The 21047-nt window shown below is 39.9% G+C and overlaps 1 protein-coding gene across 3 annotated transcripts in view; it reads left to right on the top strand.

The window, feature by feature from the left end:
• LOC149141551 (putative GTP-binding protein OBGC2) overlaps positions 1–20561 on the top strand; it is a 396755-nt gene extending 376194 nt beyond the window's left edge. For all 3 annotated transcript variants that reach the window (XM_089449015.1, XM_089449017.1, XM_089449016.1), the window contains exon 10: positions 20277–20561. In XM_089449015.1, the coding sequence (XP_089305141.1) occupies positions 20277–20349 (73 nt within the window). In that variant the 3' untranslated portion in view covers positions 20350–20561. The remainder of the gene's footprint in view (positions 1–20276) is intronic.
• The last annotated feature ends 486 nt before the right edge of the window (positions 20562–21047 follow it).

A 21047-nucleotide genomic window follows, 5' to 3' on the forward strand; every position in this document is an offset into this window, starting at 1 on the left:
ACAGGTAACAGGACATGGGAGGCTCACCCTAGGCAGTTGGATGAGACACAGTGTGTCATGGGCAGGAGGGAGACTCTCCAGTTGAGACATTTGGTGGGTGCACGAGTTGATAGATGCAGGCTTAGGGATGACGTGGTTTACTACCGATGTAGCATATGTTCCACCCCTAGGCTCACACTCTGGGAGGTTATTGCGAGGGAGCTGCATGATGCACTTTCGGCGAGACAATCCGAGGCATTATTTGAGCATGAGGTGCGGTGGATGGTAGACCTTGTCTGCGGGCAAATGTTTAGACTCCAGTCAGTATCAAGGTGTGCTTTCAAGAGGCAACATACAATATTTCATTGTGTGGTTTGGCAAGAGCAATGCAGATTGGCATGCGTGGGACAGATTCTTAATACTTGGGGTCCATCTATCAAATACATAAAGGGGTTAGAGACAAGGCACAAAAGGGTCCCAACAGCTAGCAGTAAGTCACAACTGCGGGCAGGGAAGTTTGGGAGTTGTGTATGTTGGCATTATGACACAGGTTTGGCGCTATGACACAGGTGTTGTCCTTGATGGCAACTCACTCAGATGACAAATCACAGTTCAAGCTCTTAGAATGAAGGAAAAAGAGATATACGCAGGTTCCTCTTAACCAAGTCGCATATACACGCGGGATCGCCGATCAAAAGACGCGTATACGTATGCACGCACTTTCATGCAAGGAAAAGCGCGTACATGTGGGAAAACTTATTTTGGTCCATGGTATTTGGACCTATGGTTTTGGACCATGGTATCTCGTCCGAAGTGTTGAACCCAGGTATTGGGTCCATGGTATTAATTCTCTATGGTTTTGGACCATGGTATTGAGAAAGGCCTAAGACTATAAAAGGGGAAGGAGATCATTAGGCAAAGGTGTTCACTCAAGAATTGAATATCTGATGAAGAGCAAGATCTAGAATTGGGTTATGGTGCATAGCTGGATCTGAACCAAGGAGGAACCTGAGCGCTAGAAGAAGGATAAGTTCTATTGATGGGTCAAGATCTTAAGGCTTGAATAGTAGTATCTTTGTGTGATTTTGATCTGTTATATTTGGCGCATGACTTGATCTATAAATCTGATAATCTGGGTATAACTGATGTTTGAATAAGTGAAAAGGGTAAATTATCTTTTATAGATCTGTACACAGGTTCGGCACAGCAGAGGCACATATACACGCTGGTTAAGTAAGTCAAAACAGTGTATATGCTGGTTGGCCTTAATACAACAGCGTATGCACGCAGGTTCTACATATTGAAGTAGCGTACGTCTCATGAAATATGTTTTAGCTACTTCTGTTTATTGCTGCAGTGTTTTGGGTTCAGGATTGGTTTCTGGTTACTATCAATGTATTCTGGTTACAACATTCAGAGAAGTAATTGTTTGATTCAGTTTTGATTGAAGCAAAGGAGATTGGTTGATGTAGATGTATTTGATGTTTGATTATTGTCATTGATGGATCCAGTCTGAAAATTTATGAAACGTGGTCCCTGGAAGAAAAGAGAAGGTTGTAGCCTTCTGTAGGTCAGCACCTATGTACTAGTACATCAGCTAGTACAAGAGCTAAGGGGGTTGTAGCTCCCTTCCAGGAGAAGCTGGAAAACTAGAGAAGGTTGTAGCCTTCTGCAGGTAGAAGCCTACTTACTGTATAAGACTGCACCAGTACAGATCCATTGCTAAAAGAAGTTTCTAATTAAAAGAAGATAGAGACGAATTGCAGCAGGTGGTTTTCACCCACATTGGGTTTCCACCTTATATCTTGTGTTCTTGTGTGTGACTGTCTGTTCTGCTGTACTGTTCCTGGTTACTATTTATATGGTTTTGACACACAGATTAATGATCAACAGTTGAAGAATAAATTAAATTATAAGTCTGCAAGTTATACGCGAGTTTCCTTAACTGCAATTGCGTATATACGCTGTTTCCACTAACTGAAGTAGCGTATGCAAATTTGATTATGAAATGAAAAATAATTGACTTGATAATACTGATTCACCCCCCCTCTCAATATTATTTCCAACAATTGGTATCAGAGCAGGTCTTTCAGAAGAAGCTTGATCGCTTGAAGGAAGATCTATCATCATGAGCAATTACGAAAAAAGAGGCACGATCAGGCCACCAATCTTTGATGGGAGCAACTTCGTCTATTGGAGGGTAAGAATCACAGCCTATCTTCAATCTCTTGGTACAGAAGTTTGGGATATCGTGGAAGCAAGATACACATTTCCATCAGCAAATCCTACAGATATGGCTGGTAAGAAGCAATATGAAACAAATGCAAAGGCTGTCAATACTCTATTAGGGAGTTTATCTCAATCAGAACTTGTCAAGGTTATGCAACTCAAAACCGCAAAAAAAATATGGGACAAGATCGTTCTGAGCTATGAAGGAGACAATCAGGTAAAACGTGCAAAACTACAAACTCTCGGAATTCAATATGAAAATCTCAGAATGTACAATGATGAAAGTGTGGCTAATTATTTCTTACGTATAGATGAGATTGTTAATCGTATGAAAAACTTGGGTGAAGAGATAAAAGAAGTTACTTTGGTTGAAAAGGTTCTAAGATCTTTGTCTTCTAAGTTTGAATCAAAAGTCTCTGCCATAGAAGAAAAACAGGATCTACAGAGTATTAACATGTCACAGCTGCACGGAATCCTAACTGCTTTCGAAATGAGAAAATGGGAACCATCAGATAGGAGAGAAGCCTCATCCAACGCTTCAGGAAAAGGAGATGACAATGAGTTAGGACCAGTGTTGAAAATATCGGTATTGGCAAAATATCGGCGAGGGTCCAAAAAATATCTTATCGGCAATATCGGCAAAATATCGGCAAATATCGGCAAGCATAAAAAATAATTTTTTCAAATTTTTAAATATAGCCGATATTTTGCCGATATTTTCAAAATATCGCGATATTTTGCCGATATTTTCCGATATTTTGAAAATATCGCGATATTTTCTCGACGATATATCGACGATATATTTTGCCGAAAATATCGCGATATTTCCGAATATCGCCGATATATCGCCGATATTATCAACAGTGGTTAGGACATATGTCAGAAGGAGAGGAAGAATCAAACTTTGTCAAGAACCTTCAACGGGGTTCTGGAAAATTCAGAAGTAAGCTACCTTTCAAATGCTTTGCTTGTGGAAGAGTCGGTCACTATGCAGCCAAGTGTCCTCATAAAGATAAGCTTGATAAAGGTAAGGAACTAGTTAGATGGAACAAAAAACAAAATGTAAGTAAGAAGAGCTTTTATACACATGAAGACAGTGATGGATTTTCAATTAGTGATGAAGATGAACAATGTAATGATTATAGACTTTTGATGGCTTTTTAAGATGATGATTTCTTGGATGCTATAGATGAAAATGATCTCTATGAAGAAATTTCTAAACTTAAAATCTGTTTAGAAGAAAAGAGTATGATCATAGATACTCTGACATTCCAACTTTTGCTAAAAGGGAAAAACACAATGAAAAGTTAGAATGTGAAATTGTGGGACTTAGAAAAGATATTGAGAAAACAAAAGCTCTTAGTCTTAGATTTGCTAAAGGATCTGAAACTTTAGATGAGATTATCAAAGTGCAGTGTTCTCCACTAATCAAGACAGGTCTTGGATATAATGAAGAAGCATCTCAAGCACAGAAGCCATCCACCTCCAAAAGCTATCTTGATGCAGCAAGGAGAAGTGAACAGGTTGACAATCGACAGCAAAGGCATAAAGCAGATCGTCAGGTAAATCAGGGTCAATCTACCTCAAGGATGAACAGGGATCACCTAGTACATTAGGGACAATCTACTTCAAGGATGAACAGAAGCTAAAACCAACCTCAGGAAATCGTTCTCAATTTGCCTCAAGAATGAATGTCTATGGAAACTACAATCCCCTGGACGGAAGGTTTGATAATCGCAAGAATTTCTTCAATGGCCAATGTTTTTCTTGTCATAACTTTGGACACAAAGCAGCTCAATGTGTTGCCTACAAGACCATCATGACCAGAGAAGCACGAAATCAAAGGAGTGTAATTGGAATCATGAAAAGAACCTACAATAACTACCCAGAGCTTGAAAATGAAATAGGATGTTCTATTTGTAACAACTTCAGTCATGAAGATTCTAAATGCGGGACTAAGTTTCGGCAAACAACTCAGAAGGAGCAAGCTTCATTGAGCCCCAAAACATGGAGAAAGAAAGAACTGCAATCAAAAAGATGTGGTATAGCCTTATATGCGGAAGGACAGGAAAATCAGTGGTACATCGACAGTATATGCTCGAAACATATGACAGGTGATAAAGAAAAACTTCAGTCATATAGTGTCTTAGGAACGGAAAGGAAGGTCTCATTTGGAAATGACACCCCTGCATTCATAAAAGGTAAAGGTTCTGTTATTTTGAAAGAAAAAGTCAAAGCTAGAAATGTTATGTATGTTGATGGCTTAAAACATAATCTATTGAGTGTCAGTCAAATGTGTGATCAAGGAAATGAGGTAATATTTCGATCAAATGGATGTATTGTTCGTGAGCTTGATATAGGAGAAACAGTGATCAAAGGCATAAGAACTCCAAATAATTTATACATACTCAAGGGAGGACAACAACAATGCTATCTAAGCAAGAATGATGAACACTGACTATGGCACAGAAGATTGGGGCATCTAAGCTTCTCTCAGATAAGGAAAGCATGCAAATATTAGGCAGTTCGTGATCTCCTTGACATCAGAATTCCAGACAATACAATATGCAAATCATGTCAGTGCAGTAAGCAAACCAGAACTAATTTCCCTGAGAAGGAAGGATCAGCTAGTAAGCCACTTGAACTTGTCCATACTGATGTATGTGGTCCATTCAAGAAAAGGTCACCTCGAGGAGAAGAATACTTCATATTGTTCATTGACAACTTTTCCAGGATGTGTTGGATAGGACTTCTGAAGCATAAAGATGAAGCTTTCGAAAAGTTCAAAGCATTCAAAGCTTTGGTTGAAAACGAATCAGATCACAGAATCAAATGCCTCAGGTCTGATTGAGGAGGGGAATTTACCTTGGATGAATTTTTCGATTTTTGTTAAGAATATGGAATAAGAAGGGAATTCTCTACTGCAAGGACTCCTCAGCAAAATGGAGTAGTGGAAAGGATGAACAAAACGGTTCAACAAATGGCTCGTGCTATGCTTGATGAATCTGGAACTCCCACAACCTTCTGGGGTGAAGCTACATTTGCTATCGTTACTATTCTCAACAAGACAAACGTTCGGGTGAACAGCACTCAAACTCCTCATGAACTTTGGTATAGTAAGACTCCTATGGTAAAATACTTCAAAATTTTTGGAAGCAAATGTTACGTCAAAAGGACTGATGAAAACCTTGGCAAGTTTGAACCTAGAGCAGATGAAGGCATTCTCCTTGGTTACTCTCCCTAAAGCAAAGGATACAAGTGTTATAATAAAAGACTTAGAAAAATTGTTGAAAGTATTGATGTAGTGGTTGATGAAGAAGGAAACATTCCAAGGCAGGTAAAATCCGAAGATTTCGAAGATGATGAGGACTATCATTCAACATCAAATCAGACTAATGATGAAGAAGAAACCTATGAGGCACCAGAAGAACAGATAAGGGTAGAAGAAAAGACTCCATCCAGGTATGTCCAGAAGAATCATCCAGAGACTCAAATTTTGGGGCAGAAAGAGGCAGGTGTACAAACAAGAAGAACTATTTTAGAAGCTTCAAGCTATCTAGCATTGCTCTCCTCCACTGAACCATGAAATGTAAGTGAAGCATGCAAAGATGAATGTTGGGTCAAGGCCATGAATGAAGAACTTGAGCAGATTGAAAATAATAACACTTGGGAGTTGGTTCCTAGACCAAATGATAAGAATGTCATAGGGACAAAATGGATATTCAAAAACAAGCTGAATGAGAATGGAGATGTTATTAGAAACAAGGCCAAACTTGTTTGTAAAGGGTATGCTCAACAAGAAGGCATAGACCTTGAAGAAACTTTTGCACCAGTTGCTAGACTTGATGCCATAAGAATGTTCCTTGCTATTTCTAGCTTCCAGGATTTCAAAGTATATCAAATGGATGTGAAATCTACTTTTCTAAATGGAGACTTAGAAGAAGAAGTGTACATTGAGCAACCAGATGGATTCATCCTTGGAAATGATCCAAAACTTGTATGCAGACTCAAAAAGGCTCTCTATGGTCTTAAACAGGCTCCAAGGGCTTGGTATTTTCGGTTGGACAAATATCTCCATCAACAAGGTTTTTCAAAAGGATCAACAGATAGCAATCTATATATAAAAATTGATAATGATAAATTGCTAATACTTGTTGTGTATGTTGATGATATCATCTTTGGTAGCAATGAAGAAAACAGAGTCAAAATTTTGCCTTGGTGATGCAGAAAGAATTTGAAATGTCCTTACTTGGTGAGCTCACATATTTTCTTGGTTTACAAGTCCAACAAAACAAAGACGGTATTTTTCTATCACAAACCAAGTATCTCAAGCAGATCTTGAAGAAATATGGGATGGAGGATTCAAAACCAGTATGTACCCCTATGGTAACCGAATGCAGCGTCAGCGCAAATGATGAATCAGTAGCAGTGCATCAACCAACCTATAGATCAATGATTGAAAGTTTGCTCTATCTATCAGGTACCCAAATAGTTGGAAGATTCCAGGCAAATCCAAAGGAAGCACACCTTCAGGCAGTTAAGAGGATCTTCAAATATCTTCAAGGAACGCAAAATTATGGCTTATGGTATCCTAGAGATACAGATCTCACACTTCATGCATATACAGATGCAGATTGGGCAGGAAGTGTGGATGACAGTAAAAGCACTAGTGGTGGTGCATTCTTTATGGGTTCCAGATTAGTATCTTGGTTCAGCAAGAAACAAAGCTCAATTTCATTATCTACAACTGAAGCAGAATATGTGGTTGTTGCATCTTGCTGCACACAACTCCTTTGGATGATGCAAACATTGCAAGATATTCAAATCACGTGTACTCCACCTATCTCCATTTTTTGTGATAATACAAGTACAATCAGTATTTTAAAGAACCCAGTCATGCTTTCGAAGACCAAGCACATACCTATCAAATATCATTTTCTCCAGGAACAAGTGCTTGAACAAAAGGTCAAATTGGAGTATGTTCCCTCAAAGGAACAGGTTGCTAATATATACACCAAACCGCTGCCCAGGGAGACATTTAAATACCTTAGACATAAGCTGGGAGTAGTTGATGCATCATCTTGTTGTTGAAATTATCTGTTTCAGAGAACAATGGTTGTATGCGAGTTTCAAGAAGCGTATCCGCGTACATAGGCCGATTTCTGTGGGTACAGTCGCATATATGTTGGTTTGAAGACAAACAGTGGGGCTAGACTCAGGATGAAAAGAGTCTGATATGGGTCTGACAAAGACCATTTGGCACAGGTTCAGGGGGAGCATATACTTTTAATAATGCATTGTTGGCATTATCTTAGAAGATTTTTTTCTTTCAGGTGGAACAGGTGCAGAGGGAGATCATGGTTGTTGGTCTTGATGATGATTGACAGATGCTGCTGATGTTAGTTGCTGATGACTATCATAGTCTTGTCTTAAATACTTAGTCTCTATGTCATGTACTTCTTTTATTATCAAGGTCATGTAACGGCCTATGTTGGTTTCCCCACTATGCCTGGGATGAATGATGTAATGTTTTTGTTTTATCATGTGTAAACTTTTGGTGTATCCCTACTTGGTTGGGAGATGGATATATGTATGAGTCTTTGCTGATAGGAAGGTCATTTATGATGTATAAAGTCATGTTTTTTCTTGTAGACCTTGCCTATAGTCAGGGAGAGCATGGACAACACAACAGAGCAGAGATTTCAACATGTACTCAGGGGGAGCATAACCCTTTGCCCTTGATGACAAAGGGGGAGAATGACTTTGAGTGACTTGGGGTTGCCATCAAGTTCAGAGGAGGAGATTGTTGGCATTATGACACAGGTTTGGCGCTATGACACAAGTGTTGTCCTTGATGGCAACTCACTCAGATGACAGATCACAGTTCAGGCTTTTAGAATGAAGGAAAAAGAGATATTCGCAGGTTCCTCTTAACCAAGTCACGTATACACGCGGGATCGCCGATCAAAAGACGCGTATACGTATGCACACACTTTCATGCAAGGAAAAGCGCGTACATGTGGGAAAACTTATTTTTGGTCCATGGTATTTGGACCTATGGTTTTGGACCATGGTATCTCGTCGGAAGTGTTGAACCCAGGTATTGGATCCATGGTATTGATTCTCTATGGTTTTGGACCATGGTATTGAGAAAGGCCTAAGACTATAAAAGGGGAAGGAGATCGTTAGGCAAAGGTATTCACTCAAGAATTGAATATCTGATGAAGAGCAAGATCTAGAATTGGGTTATGGTGCATATCTGGATCTGAACCAAGGAGGAACCTGAGCGCTAGAAGAAGGATAAGTTCTATTGATGGGTCAAGATCTTAAGGCTTGAATAGTAGTATCTTTGTGTGATTTTGATCTGTTATATTTGGCGCATGACTTGATAAATAAATCCGATAATCTGGGTATAACCGATGTCTGAATAAGTGAAAAGGGTAAATTAGCTTTTATAGATCTGTACGCAGGTTCGGCACAGCAGAGGCGCATATACACGCTGGTTAAGTAAGTCAAAACAGCGTATACGCTGGTTGGCCTTCATACAACAGCGTACGCATGCAGGTTCTACATATTGAAGTAGCGTACGTCTCATGAAATATGTTTTAGCTACTTCTGTTTATTGCTGCAGTGTTCTGGGTTCAAGATTGGTTTCTGGTTACTGTCAATGTATTCTGGTTACAGCATTCAGAGAAGTAATTGTTTGATTCAGTTTTGATTGAAGCAAACGAGATTGGTTGATGTAGATGTATTTGATTTTTGATTATTGTTATTGATGGATCCAGTCTGAAAATTTATGAAACCTGGTCCCTGGAAGAAAAGAGAAGGTTGTAGCCTTCTGTAGGTCAGCACCTACATACTAGTACATCAGCTAGTACAAGAGCTAAGGGGGTTGTAGCTCCCTTCCAAGAGAAGCTGGAAAACTAGAGAAGGTTGTAGCCTTCTACAGGTAGAAGCCTGCGTACTGGTATAAGACTACACCAATACAGATCCATTGTAAAAAGAAGTTTCTAATTGAAAGAAGATAGAGACGAATTGCAGCAGGTGGTTTTCACCCACATTGGGTTTCCACCCTATATCTTGTGTTCTTGTGTGTGACTGTCTGTTCTGTTTTACTGTTCTTGGTTACTGTTTATATGGTTCTGACACACAAATTAATGATCAACATTTGAAGAATAAATTAGATTATAAGTTTGCAAGTTATACACGAGTTTCCTTAACTGCAGTTGCGTATATACGCCGTTTCCACTAACTGAAGTAGCGTATGCAAATCTAATTATGAAATGAAAAATAATTGACTTGATAATACTGATTCACCCCCCCTCTCAGTGTTATTTCCAACAGTGTATCTCTAGTATTGCTATGGGATCTAGGGATCTAGTTGATTGATAGGGCACTGTTGATTTGGGGTAGCATCGGAGGTGCTCTAGCCACGAAATTTGGTGGAGAGGTTGGGGCACATAGATCTCCAATACCCAGAAAGGGCTTGGGCAGATTCTAAACAGATCAAGAGAAATTAAAATAATTAACATTTTTAATGGAGTCCCTAAGTCTAAACTTAGGGAAAATAAAATATTAATGTGTATTAATATGAATCTGTGTTAGAATGTTCCAAAAGACATGGATCAAGCCAGATCTAATCTTAGCCGTTGATTAGGGACTTAATCTCAGCCATTGAGATGTCAACAGATTAAGTATAAAAGGAGGCTTGAGGGGCACTTGGAGAACACACTGAGGGAAACCAGTGAGTTCAATTTCTGGAGCGGGGTTTGCTGAGAAATTGAACCAGTGGTTTGGAGAGCAGTGAAGAGGTAGCAAGTACAGAACAGAGAGGGGAGATCAACGTAGAAGAGGCAGACACAAAGCCGGAGGAAGCCATGTAGAGGCAACAGAGACTGCGCATAGCCAGAAGGGCCTGTGTCATCCACGCAGAGGCTGCAGGAGTGACGCAGAAGCCCAAAGAGGCTGCACAGAGCCTCAGTAGGCTGACACAGAGGGTTTCAAGCTATAACAGAGGTCATTAGGGCCTACATTGGGTTTAGAAAAGTGTTGGAAGTTTGTCTATCTGTGGGTAAGCCAATTTGGCACCCTGTTGTACAAGAAAATTGCTGAGTAATAAAATCCTCCCTTGCTGCACTGGTTTTCCCACATTGGGTTTTTTCAAGGACATTAGTCCAAAATAACTATGTCAATGTGTGCATATGTTTGTTTCTGTATTACGATGTGATATTTGCAACAGTATTTATTTTAATGTTTGTTGGAGTAATTTCATGAATAACTTATGATGAAATAAGTAGGAAAGGTAAATCAATTGTTGTAGTGATAGAATTTTCACATGGTATCAGAGCAAGTAATTAGAGACAGAAAGGGAAAATCAGTTATGGGTCGAGACCACGATGCAGAGGCATCCACCTCAGGGGACTCACGCAGATTTTCAGAAGATTACACAAGAGAGAGATATTTCGATTTCTCTATGTTGGCTTCCAGGTTGGAAGAAGAAGTGGCGTGCATGACTAGTGCTGCATCATCAGAAGTATGGTATATAGGCAGTGGAGCCTCGTGGCATATGATGGGAATCAGGGAGTGTTTCTCAAAATATCGAGAAGAGAAGATGAACTTTCAGATCACCATGGGGAACAAGGCAAAGTGTACTCCAGTAGGAAAGGGTACCATAGTTTTTCAGACAGAATCAGGAGAGCGATTACGTGCCACAAATGTGCTGCATGTGCTAGGATTGGGGATGAACTTACTTTCTGTGTCACAACTACAAGGCAAGGGCTATGACATCTACTTCATCAAGGAAAAGGTATGCGTCAAACACCTGAGCTAGAAAAATAAAGTGCAAATCGGGATCAAAAGTAATTGGTTGTACAAATTACAACTAAAATCTCCAATGGCACTAATAGGCAGTCATGGGGACAAAGACTTGAACGAACTATGGCACAAAAGCATGGGTCACTTGCACCATGGAGCTCTGAGAATTCTCAGGAGCACTATAACAGGAGTTCTGGATCTGAGTACGGAACAAGATGATGTATGCAGGGGATGCGCTCTAGGAAAGTATGCCAAGGCAACATTTCCTAGGAGCAACCATAGGGCCAAAAGTGTACTAGGATTGATACACTCAGATATCTGCGGACCTATGTCTGCCAAAGCTCTCAGCGGTGCCGAGTATTTCCTTACCTTCGTTGATGACCACTCGAGGAAAACTTGGATCTATTTTTTGAAAACCAAGGATGAGGTTTTTTGTCGATTCAAGGAGTTCAAGGCTCTAGTGGAGAATCCGACAGGTAAGAAAATAAAAGTCTTGCACTCAGATAATGGTGGAGAATATGTTGATAAGAACTTCACTGATTATTGTGCTAAAGAGGGCATCAGAAGAGAGTGGATAGCTCCCTACAATCCGGAGCAGAATGGGGTGGCAAAAAGGAAAAACAAGACTATTGTAGAAGCAGCTAGGGCCATGATGTATGATTAGGATATGCCAAAGTCCCTGTGGGCAGAAGCATGCAACATAGTTGTCTACGTTCAGAACAGGACTCCTCATCGAGCATTGGGAAAGATTACTCCAGAGAAAGTCTTCACTGAGAAGACGCCTGAAGTCAGTCATTTCAGGATATTTGGGAGTTTGGGATATTGTCGCATACTCGAAGGAAAGAGGAAGAAGCTGGATCAGACTACAGAACAGGGGTATTTGGTAGGATATAGCGAGAATGCTAAGGCATACAGGATCTATCTTCCAGGGAGTAGGAAGGTAGTAGTAGGACGAGATGTAAAGTTCATGGAGGACAAAGCTTTCAGAAGATCTCGTGAAATGCCTTCCAAGGAGCAGTCAAAAGAGGATCCGTTGGTCATGCCTCTTCAACCAACGGAAGTGAAAAATCCTTCCTCAGATCAGGAAGATTCTCAGGATGAGGAAGAGGAGCAAACAAAAGCATCTGTTGGTAGAGGAAGAACCAGCAGGGAACTTCGTCAGATTCTGCATCATGCAAAGAACTTCATTGGAGAGCCAAGGAACAGTAAAAGGGAGCGAAAACAGTGAAACAGGTATCAAGCATTAGTAGCTTAGGATGGAGAGCCTGCCAACTTCAAGGAGGCAGCTCAACATTAGGTCTGGCTAGATGCGATGGTGAAGGAGTATAAATCCATAATGGTAAACGATGTTTGGGAGGTGGTGTCAAGGCCTCAAGACAGATCTGTGGTAGGTTCAAGATGGATCTACAAGATCAAATATGCTGCGGACGACAGTATTGAAAAATACAAGGCCAGGTTCGTGGCAAAGGGGTATGCTCAAAAGGAAGGGATTGACTATGAGGAAACCTTTGCCCCGCTAGCCAGGTATACATCTATTAGGACCGTGATATCTCTTGCAGCCCAGATGGGATGGGAGATTCATCAGATGGATGTCAAGACGACATTTCTGAACGGGTAATAGGAGAAGTATACATTGACCAACCATAGGGCTTTGAAACTCATGAGAAGAAGTCTCATGTATGCAGACTGAAGAAAGTCTTGTATGGGTTGAAGCAGGCACCAAGAGCGTGGTATGGTCGAATAAATGGCTACTTGCAGAAGATGGGGTTTGTCAAGAGTGACGTGGATCCAAATCTCTACTATCTAGTCGTAGAGAGCGAGCCACGTATCTTAGTATTATATGTGGATGATCTCTTCTTGATAGGATCATCCAGATTCATTGAAGATTGCAAGAAGAATCTAGCCACAGAGTTCGATATGAAAGATATGGGATGAATGCACTATTTCTTAGGGTTGGAAGTTTGGCAGCAGAAAGGATAAATCTTCCTTGGGCAAGGAAGGTATGCTACAGAAATCCTGAAAAGGTTCGGGATGGGAGACTGTAGACCTATGGCTACGCTAATGATCACCAACTGGAAGAAGATTGATGCATCAGAAGACAAGGATGTCGATCCCACCCTATACCGACAGCTCATAGGGTCCCTGATGTATCTAGTCAATACCAGGCCAGATATTTGCTACGCTGTCAACACCCTCAGTCAGTTCATGGTGGAACCAAAGAGGGCTCACTGGGCAACATCCAAGCACGTTCTCAGGCATTTACAAGGAACAGTTGATTATGGTCTCTTGTACAACAAGGGGAAGGATATCAGGTTGAGTGGATTTACTGATGCAGATTGGGTTGGAAGTTCAGTAGATCGGAAAAGTACCTCTAGGTACTGTTTCAACATTGGATCAGGAACAATCTCCTGGTGCAGTAGGAAAAAGAAGTCTGTGGCTCTGAGCTCGTCTGAGGCAGAATATATGGCAGCACGCACAACTTCGTGTGAGGCCATATGGCTTAGAAAACTGTTGGTAAGCCTATTCAGAAGAAATATGGAGGCGACCAGGATCATGTGTGATAATCAAATTTGCATCAAACTCTCTGAGAATCCAATATTTCATGATAGGTCAAAGCATATTGATATCCAGTGTCACTTTGTCAGAGATTGTGTCCAACATGGAGCTGTACAGTTGAGCTACACTCCTACAGGGGAACAAGTGGCAGATATCCTCACCAAGGCCCTTGGAAAGTCAAAATTTGACTACTTCAGGGAAAAGATGGGGATGGTAAAGAACCATTTTCAAAGTAGTGTGTTAGCAGCGTGAATGAAGAGGGAGTTGCAGTGCAAATGTAGTGTTGGGAGAAAGGACCAACAACAGCACAGATGCAGAGGGAGTTGCAGTGCAGATGCAGTGTTGGGAGAAAGGACCAACAATAACACAAATGCAGAGGAAGTTGTTGCACGGATGTAGTGTTGGGAGAAAGGACCAGTAGCAGTGACTATAGCAGAGTCATGGGCAGCAGTACAGGAGGCAGCAGTGCAGAGGATGTTGGGTAGGAAGGCCTAGCATCAGCAAAGGTACCAATGCCGGATGATCGGAGTAATACTCAGTGAGGAGTATTGCTAGAGCACAGTCCTTGCTAAGAGGGAGTGTTGATTTGGGGTAGCATCGGATGTGCTCTAGCCACGAAATTTGGTGGAGAGGTTGGGGCACATAACATCTCCAATACCCAGAAAGGGCTTGGGCAAATTCTAAACAGATCAGGAGATATTAAAATAATTAATATTTTTAATGGAGTCCCTAAGTCTAAACTTAGGGAAAATAAAATATTAATGTGTATTAATAGAAATCTGTGTTAGAATGGTCCAAAAGACATGGATCAAGTCAAATCTAATCTTAGCCATTGATTAGGGACTTAATCTCGGCCGTTGAGATGTCAACAGAAAAAGTATAAGAGGAGGCTTGAGGGGCACTTGGAGAACACACTGAAGGAGACCAATCAGTTCAATTTTTGGAGCGGGCTTTGCTGAGAAATTGAACCAGTGGTCTGGAGAGCAGTCAGGAGGCAGCAAGTACAGAACAGAGAGACGGGAGATCAGCGCAGAAGAGGTAGACGCAGAGCTAGAGGAAGCCACGTAGAGGCAGCAAAGACTGCACAGAGCCAGAAGGGCCTGCTTCATCTACATAGAGGCTGCAGGAGTGACGCAGAAGCCCAGAGAGGCTGCGCAGAGGGTTCTAGGTTGTAGAAGAGGTCAGTAGGGCCTACGCTGGGTTTAGAAAAGTGCTGGAAGTTTGTCTATCTGTGGGTAAGCGAGTTTGCCACCCTGTTGTACAAGAAAATTGCTAAATAATAAAATCCTCCCTTGCTGCACCAGTTTTCCCACATTGGGTTTTTCCGAGGACATTAGTCCTAAATAACTGTGTCAATGTGTGCATATGTTTGTTTCTGTATTACGATGTGATATTTGCAATAGTATTTATTTTAATATTTGTTGAAGTAATTTCATGAATAACTTGTGATGAAATAAGTAGGAAAAGTAAAGCAGTTGCTGCAGTGATAGAATTTTCACAGGCACTCCATTTTATGATGAAAAGGATCATGGGAGAGGGTGATGTAGATAACCTTGGGTGTGATGCATGGGAGATCGTTGAAACCTCCATTGTATGGCGAGGTAGATTTATCCTATTGTTGTTCAGGACTGACATTGACAGTGGATGGGTAGACATTGACATCATGGAGATGCCTAGGCGGGATAAGCTTAGCCTTCACAGATATTCCACCATCGGGTTTCAAGAGGGGAGGATATAGTCTAAGTATGATGGGTAGTTTTTCATAGTCAGAGTGGCGCAGCGTCAGCATGGTGGCACCCTTTTGAGACTAGCATGGGATCCGGGTACAACAGGATTTGGCAGTTTAGCTATCCTCAGGGGTGAGCTGGTTTCTACAAGGGGAGATCATTCAAATCTTCCATTGGGATCTAGTGATTCGTCGTTGACATGGGGAGCGTCAATAGTATGGTAGGATGTTCAACAATAAGGATTGGTTCAGTGGCACATTTGGGACCCTGTCATTGGCTAGGCCAGCTTTTGGAGCAGCATGATATTACTTGACAGGCAATTTTTTGGCAGGGAGGACTGTAATGTTCCCAATTTTTGTGAGTGAAAAATTCAGTAAGGAGTTTTGCCAATTTTTGGTCATATTAAATAAAAAGGAGAAAATATTTTTTTTGTGGGAGAAAAGTGGAAATTATTATTTTAATGAAGAATGGCGGCAAAATAACATTTTATTAGTGGAAGGTGGGGACCACCAAGGGAGAGGGCTGGCAATTATAAATAGAGCTTGGAGGCCTCCATGTTATATCTTTTGATTATTTGACAATTTAACACTAGTTCCCTTGAGCTGCTTAGCCAAGACAACTGTGTTGTTTAGCATAAGGAATTTCCAAGTGGGAATTCCAACTCTTCCTTCGGTGAACTTCGATTGTCACCTTAGTAGAGAATTTGGGGAGTTGATAACAAATCATTGAGGAGCTATTTTACAAGTTTCTTTCCGCTGGTGCTTGCTACTCGAAGGGCATAAAAGAATTTCGTGGGGGTCGAGAGAAGCTAGCAATTAGTGGAGTATTGGCCAGAGAATTTGCAAAGAATTATGCTAAGGGAGAACGAGTTTTCCTTGGTGATTTGCACGGGTGATAGTACTACATTTTAGAGGGCCGATTTTGTCTACTTCGGGGTTTACTAGCAGCTTTTGTGCACTTGCAAAGATTCAGAGTTTGGGGAGCATTTGAGCTGGGATCTGCTTGGTGATTGAGGGAAGAAATTTGCAGGAGTTAGGGAGGATTTCTTGGAGGGAGATTTGTGCCTAATTTAGTAGTATCCGAACTATGGGGTGGTTTTTTGGCCAAATTGAGCAATTTACACTTGTTGGGGATCATCGGGGGTCGGTGGATTCAACACAAACCCTTTGTGGGTTTTTGTGGGTTTGGTGAGAGGAGGCTAGGATTACTTTTACAAAAAATTTTGAGCACTTCTGAGGGCAGAATTCCTAGTTCCATTTAGTGGCCAACAACAAAAATTGTTGGAGGAGGGCGCAATTTACCCCGGGACCATTTCCACAACTTGGGTCCGTAAGATACTTTTGGGTTTTGTTGGAGCTGGTGTGGAGACCCAACATTTAATTTAAAGAAGAATTTTTGGAGTAGATTTGAGGGCCGAAATCTCAGTTCACCTCAAGCAGTGGCAGTAATTTTTTGGGTCAGCGCAGAGATTTTTGGTTGGAGTCATTCCAGCGCTTGGGAATCACAATTCCAACCTGGGTTTTTCCTAGCTTTCTGTAGCAAGCCCAAGTTCCTCTTCTTCATTTATATGTACCTTGTTTTCTCAGCTAATAAAATGGCTCAGCTCTTGGTACAATTTCTGGTGTGATTTGTCATTATGCTAATGTTAGTTTTATGGTTACATGTTTATGCTTTATTTGTTGTTATCACTTAATATTTCCTGTTAAGAATATTACACTTCAACTAGGAGCGATCCCTAGCATATTCTCTTCGATCTTGGGATCAACTATTTGGTGAGTACTACCCTTCCCTTGGTTGAAGTCAACTCTTAGAAGATTGGTCCAACCTTCATCCAAGTGCCCTGCTCCCAACAAAAGAATGAAGTAGAATAGTGCCTAGTTCACTCTTTTCGTGTGGTTTTGTAGCCCCTAAATGGATTGTTCCTCCCACTTTTATGGAATCTTACTTAGTGTGAAGAAGTTTTATGTCAAACCCTGCTTATAATAATGATCAAGAAAATGTAAAATGAGAAAAAGCAACCCACACAATGTTTGTACACGAAGGCTTGCACAATGAGTTCTTTATTATGGCATATAGTGATATCACAAATCATCAACAACAATCACATCTAAAAGGGAGGCTAGACTTTTATAAAAAAAATTAACAGCTAGATTTGGCTAGCTAACGGTTAGTTGAATTCTTCCATAGGAAAATATATTTAACTTGTCAGCCACATGTTGGAGACTAAGTAATTTAAACAAAATATTACATTTATTGTTCACTTTAAAATACTATGCTCCACTAGTAGTCTGTTTTCTCTTTTGGTCTCAAAGTAATTTGGGATTGAATTTCCATTGCTTTTAGTATTTTCGTTTTGTGGTTGTTGATTTGAAGTTGGAAATTAAAGAAGTCTGTCTCGGAGAGGTTTATGGCTATGCATGATAGGGAAAGTAAAGGGCATTATCTTCTGAATGGATTTGGATTTGAGGAGCTTTCTTCAAGTCCAATGGATTTTGAGGAAGGTTGGAATAATATGAAGACACCTTTTAACATGCTTCCATTTGTACTGAATTCCAAGGAGCATCTAACTGGTTTGGGTGAATGCAACCAACTGCTGATTTTCAGCCTATACATTAGTTCAAACAATGGATTGTTAAGGTGTCCATTCAGATGAGGCGGGGGATAGATACTACCCAACTTTTGGATTTTACTGAACTTGCAATCCCATCTTCACAAGATGCCAGACAGAGACAGATTGAGTATTGCATCTGAGTGGTTGGTGGAAGATGCACGGTCATAAAACTCTAGAGATTTGGTTGCTTGCCATTAGGCTTATTTCACAAGTTTCTACTTCCTCTGTTGTGAAAGTGATTGGTACATAATGCATATATGTTTTCAGCCACTCTCTAAAGAGGAACAATCTCACCTATAAGAGAGCAGAGGAACTAGTTCACATTCATAGCAACATATGTCTTCATACCAATGCATTTCAGAGTATATGAAAGGATTGAGAACACATTTGGAGGTAAACGAAAAGGACATTGAAAAAACCAGTGAGGGAGTTCTAGAGTTAGACATGGCTTGGTGTACCTTGGCTGAACGAAATGACGGAGACGGTGATGATTAACTTGAAACCAGTGAGGTGCAGGCACTCTTAGACAGCCCCAATGCAGGTGACGGATCACTTGGATGTTTCCTTCATTGCTGTATACCGTGTATATTTTGACTCTTCTAATATAAGTAGAATACAGATGTGGAATCTGACTCTAATGTCCCATACTCTCTTCAATATATCATGGTTGCATACAGATAATGCTCTGAATTAAACTTAATGCAAGTTGATTTATTTTTGTATGCCTAAACTCTAAAGTATGATATTTTTTTCCTACGTTGTCTCTTGCAGTCCCTTGTGTTCCATGGAGTTCCCTATTGCCCTTATCCCAACCCTGGTCATTTAGTATTGAGTTGACATCGATTTTGACTTTTCATGCTGTCTTTCTACGGCATGATCTCTGTTGTTGAGAGCAATTAGTCCATATATGTTTCATCCACTCTAAAGAGGGAACAATTTCACTTCTAAGAGAGTAGCGAAGCTAGTTGATGACATAGTAGCCTATGTCGTCAAAATAAAGGATGACAACCCATTTGGATGTAGACCCAAGGGACATTGGACTAATCGATGAAAGATTTCTAGGTAGTCGGACATATGGTTGGTGTTACTTGGCTGAATTACATGACATACAGTGATGATTAACTTGAACCGCCTGAAAGATAGCCTCGAAGGATGGTTCACTTGGACGATTGCGAGACCCAGTCCAGTATGGTAGAGATGTTGTAATGTTTAACATTTTGACTTAATCAAACTTAAACAAAATAAAATAAAATTTAAAAAATAAAATAAAATAAAAATCATAAAATTCTCTAGTCCATGGTTTTTTTCCCAGGGTATTCTTAACCCATGTTTTTTTTCCATGGTATTCTTCTCTAATGTGGCCATTTTTAGAGGCTAATAATTAAACCAACCTAGATCCATTTTAAGTCCAGATCTACCAAGCGCTGAGAGGGATCAAATCTCTTTTCACTCTAAAAGACGTTTGCACCTCAAGAAAGAGATTTGATCCATCTCAGCGCTTCATAAATCCAGAGTAGAGATGAATTTAGGCTGGTTTATTCATAGTTGTAGTTATGTGAGACTATGGTTATATAAATCAGTTATCTTATACTTTGATTCATTTTAATATGAGTGGAATATAGGTGCAAACTCTAATTCTACTGTCCAAGATATTATGTGTGCTTATAAATAATGCTATGATTTAAGATTTATGCAAGTTGATGTTTTTTTCGAATGTCTAAACTCTGAAGTAAATTTTTCTCTGAGAATGTTTGGTATCCCCTATGTTGTCCAAGATATTATATAAATTTTTCTCTGAGAATGTTTGGTGTCCCCTATGTTGTCCAAGATATTATATGTGCTTATAAATAATGCTATGATTTAAGGTTTATGCAAGTTGATGGTTTTTTCGAATGTCCAAACTCTGAAGTAAGTAAATTTTCCTCTGAGAATGTTTGGTTGTTGGTATCCCCTATGTTGTTCCTTGTAGCATAAATTTTCCTCTGAGAATGTTTGGTGCCCCCCTATGTTGTTCCTTGTCCCTATGTTGTTCCTTGTAGCATAAATTTTCCTCTGAGAATGTTTGGTGCCCCCCTATGTTGTTCCTTGTAGCATATTGTGCTTCATAGAGTTCCGTGGAGTTCCCTGTTGCCCTTGCCCCCACCCTAGTCTTCGAGACTTACGTTGGCGTTGATTTGGATTTTCATGTTGTCTTTCTACGGCATGATCTCGCATTGGAAATACCATTTCTTACGATATGTCAGGCGACGTTTGTAGTATGTACTACTTGTGTGGAAAATGCTTATTCTATCTAATTTAAGATTTACTGTTATGATATTGGGATTGAATGTTTGATGGTTTTAAAATATATCCTTTTGCAGGAAAGGAATTGGCATCGTTGATATGTTGAAGCAAATTAGATTGGCATTAAAAGCATGTGAAAGCAAACAATAATAAAGGCACTGAAAACGAGGCCTATATTGTACCAATGACCCAAATGGAAAGGCTAATCTCTCATGTAATCCACTGGGTCATCCATTGAAAGTATTTATGTCATTAATCTTGTTTTTGATATTTTCGCTGGCAATATGCAAGCAAATCTTTATATTTTAGCGAAATTATAATCTTTATATGAGCAGATTTTATGATATAAGTTCGTCAGTTAAGCTAGAATTTTCTTGTTAGTTCTAGGCAATTTGTTAAATAGAGAATAATAAAATTCCTCACGTCTATATTAGTCAAGGCTAGCTTGTTGGCAATGCCATGATCTTGTTTTTGTTCACTTCATATATATGTTTATCTTATTCAGATTCTTGGGCTCTATTCAAGATACAGGAAGTGGAACAATAGTGCTTACGTACCTAGCGTTCAATATTTTGTGTTATGTAAGCAATTCATGTGTAAAAGTCAAAGAAGCCATAATGGAAAATTTGTGAAACAAATAGGGCTTGCCTATCAATCATGTATTAAACAATTCATATTTCTAAAACTTATAGGAGCCATAATGGAGATATTGTGAAACAAACAATGTTTCTCTATTATGTAAATGTTATGTATTATATATGCAACTTATATCCGCAAAAGTTGTGGAAGCCACAATGAAAATTTTGTGAATTTTTTTCTTTATGTTTAATTTTTTTTACTTTTATTTT

This window comes from Pinus tabuliformis, chromosome X (assembly GCF_031772625.1).
Source record: "Pinus tabuliformis cultivar Carrire ecotype Pingquan chromosome X, CPIR1, whole genome shotgun sequence".
NCBI lineage: Eukaryota > Viridiplantae > Streptophyta > Pinopsida > Pinales > Pinaceae > Pinus > Pinus tabuliformis.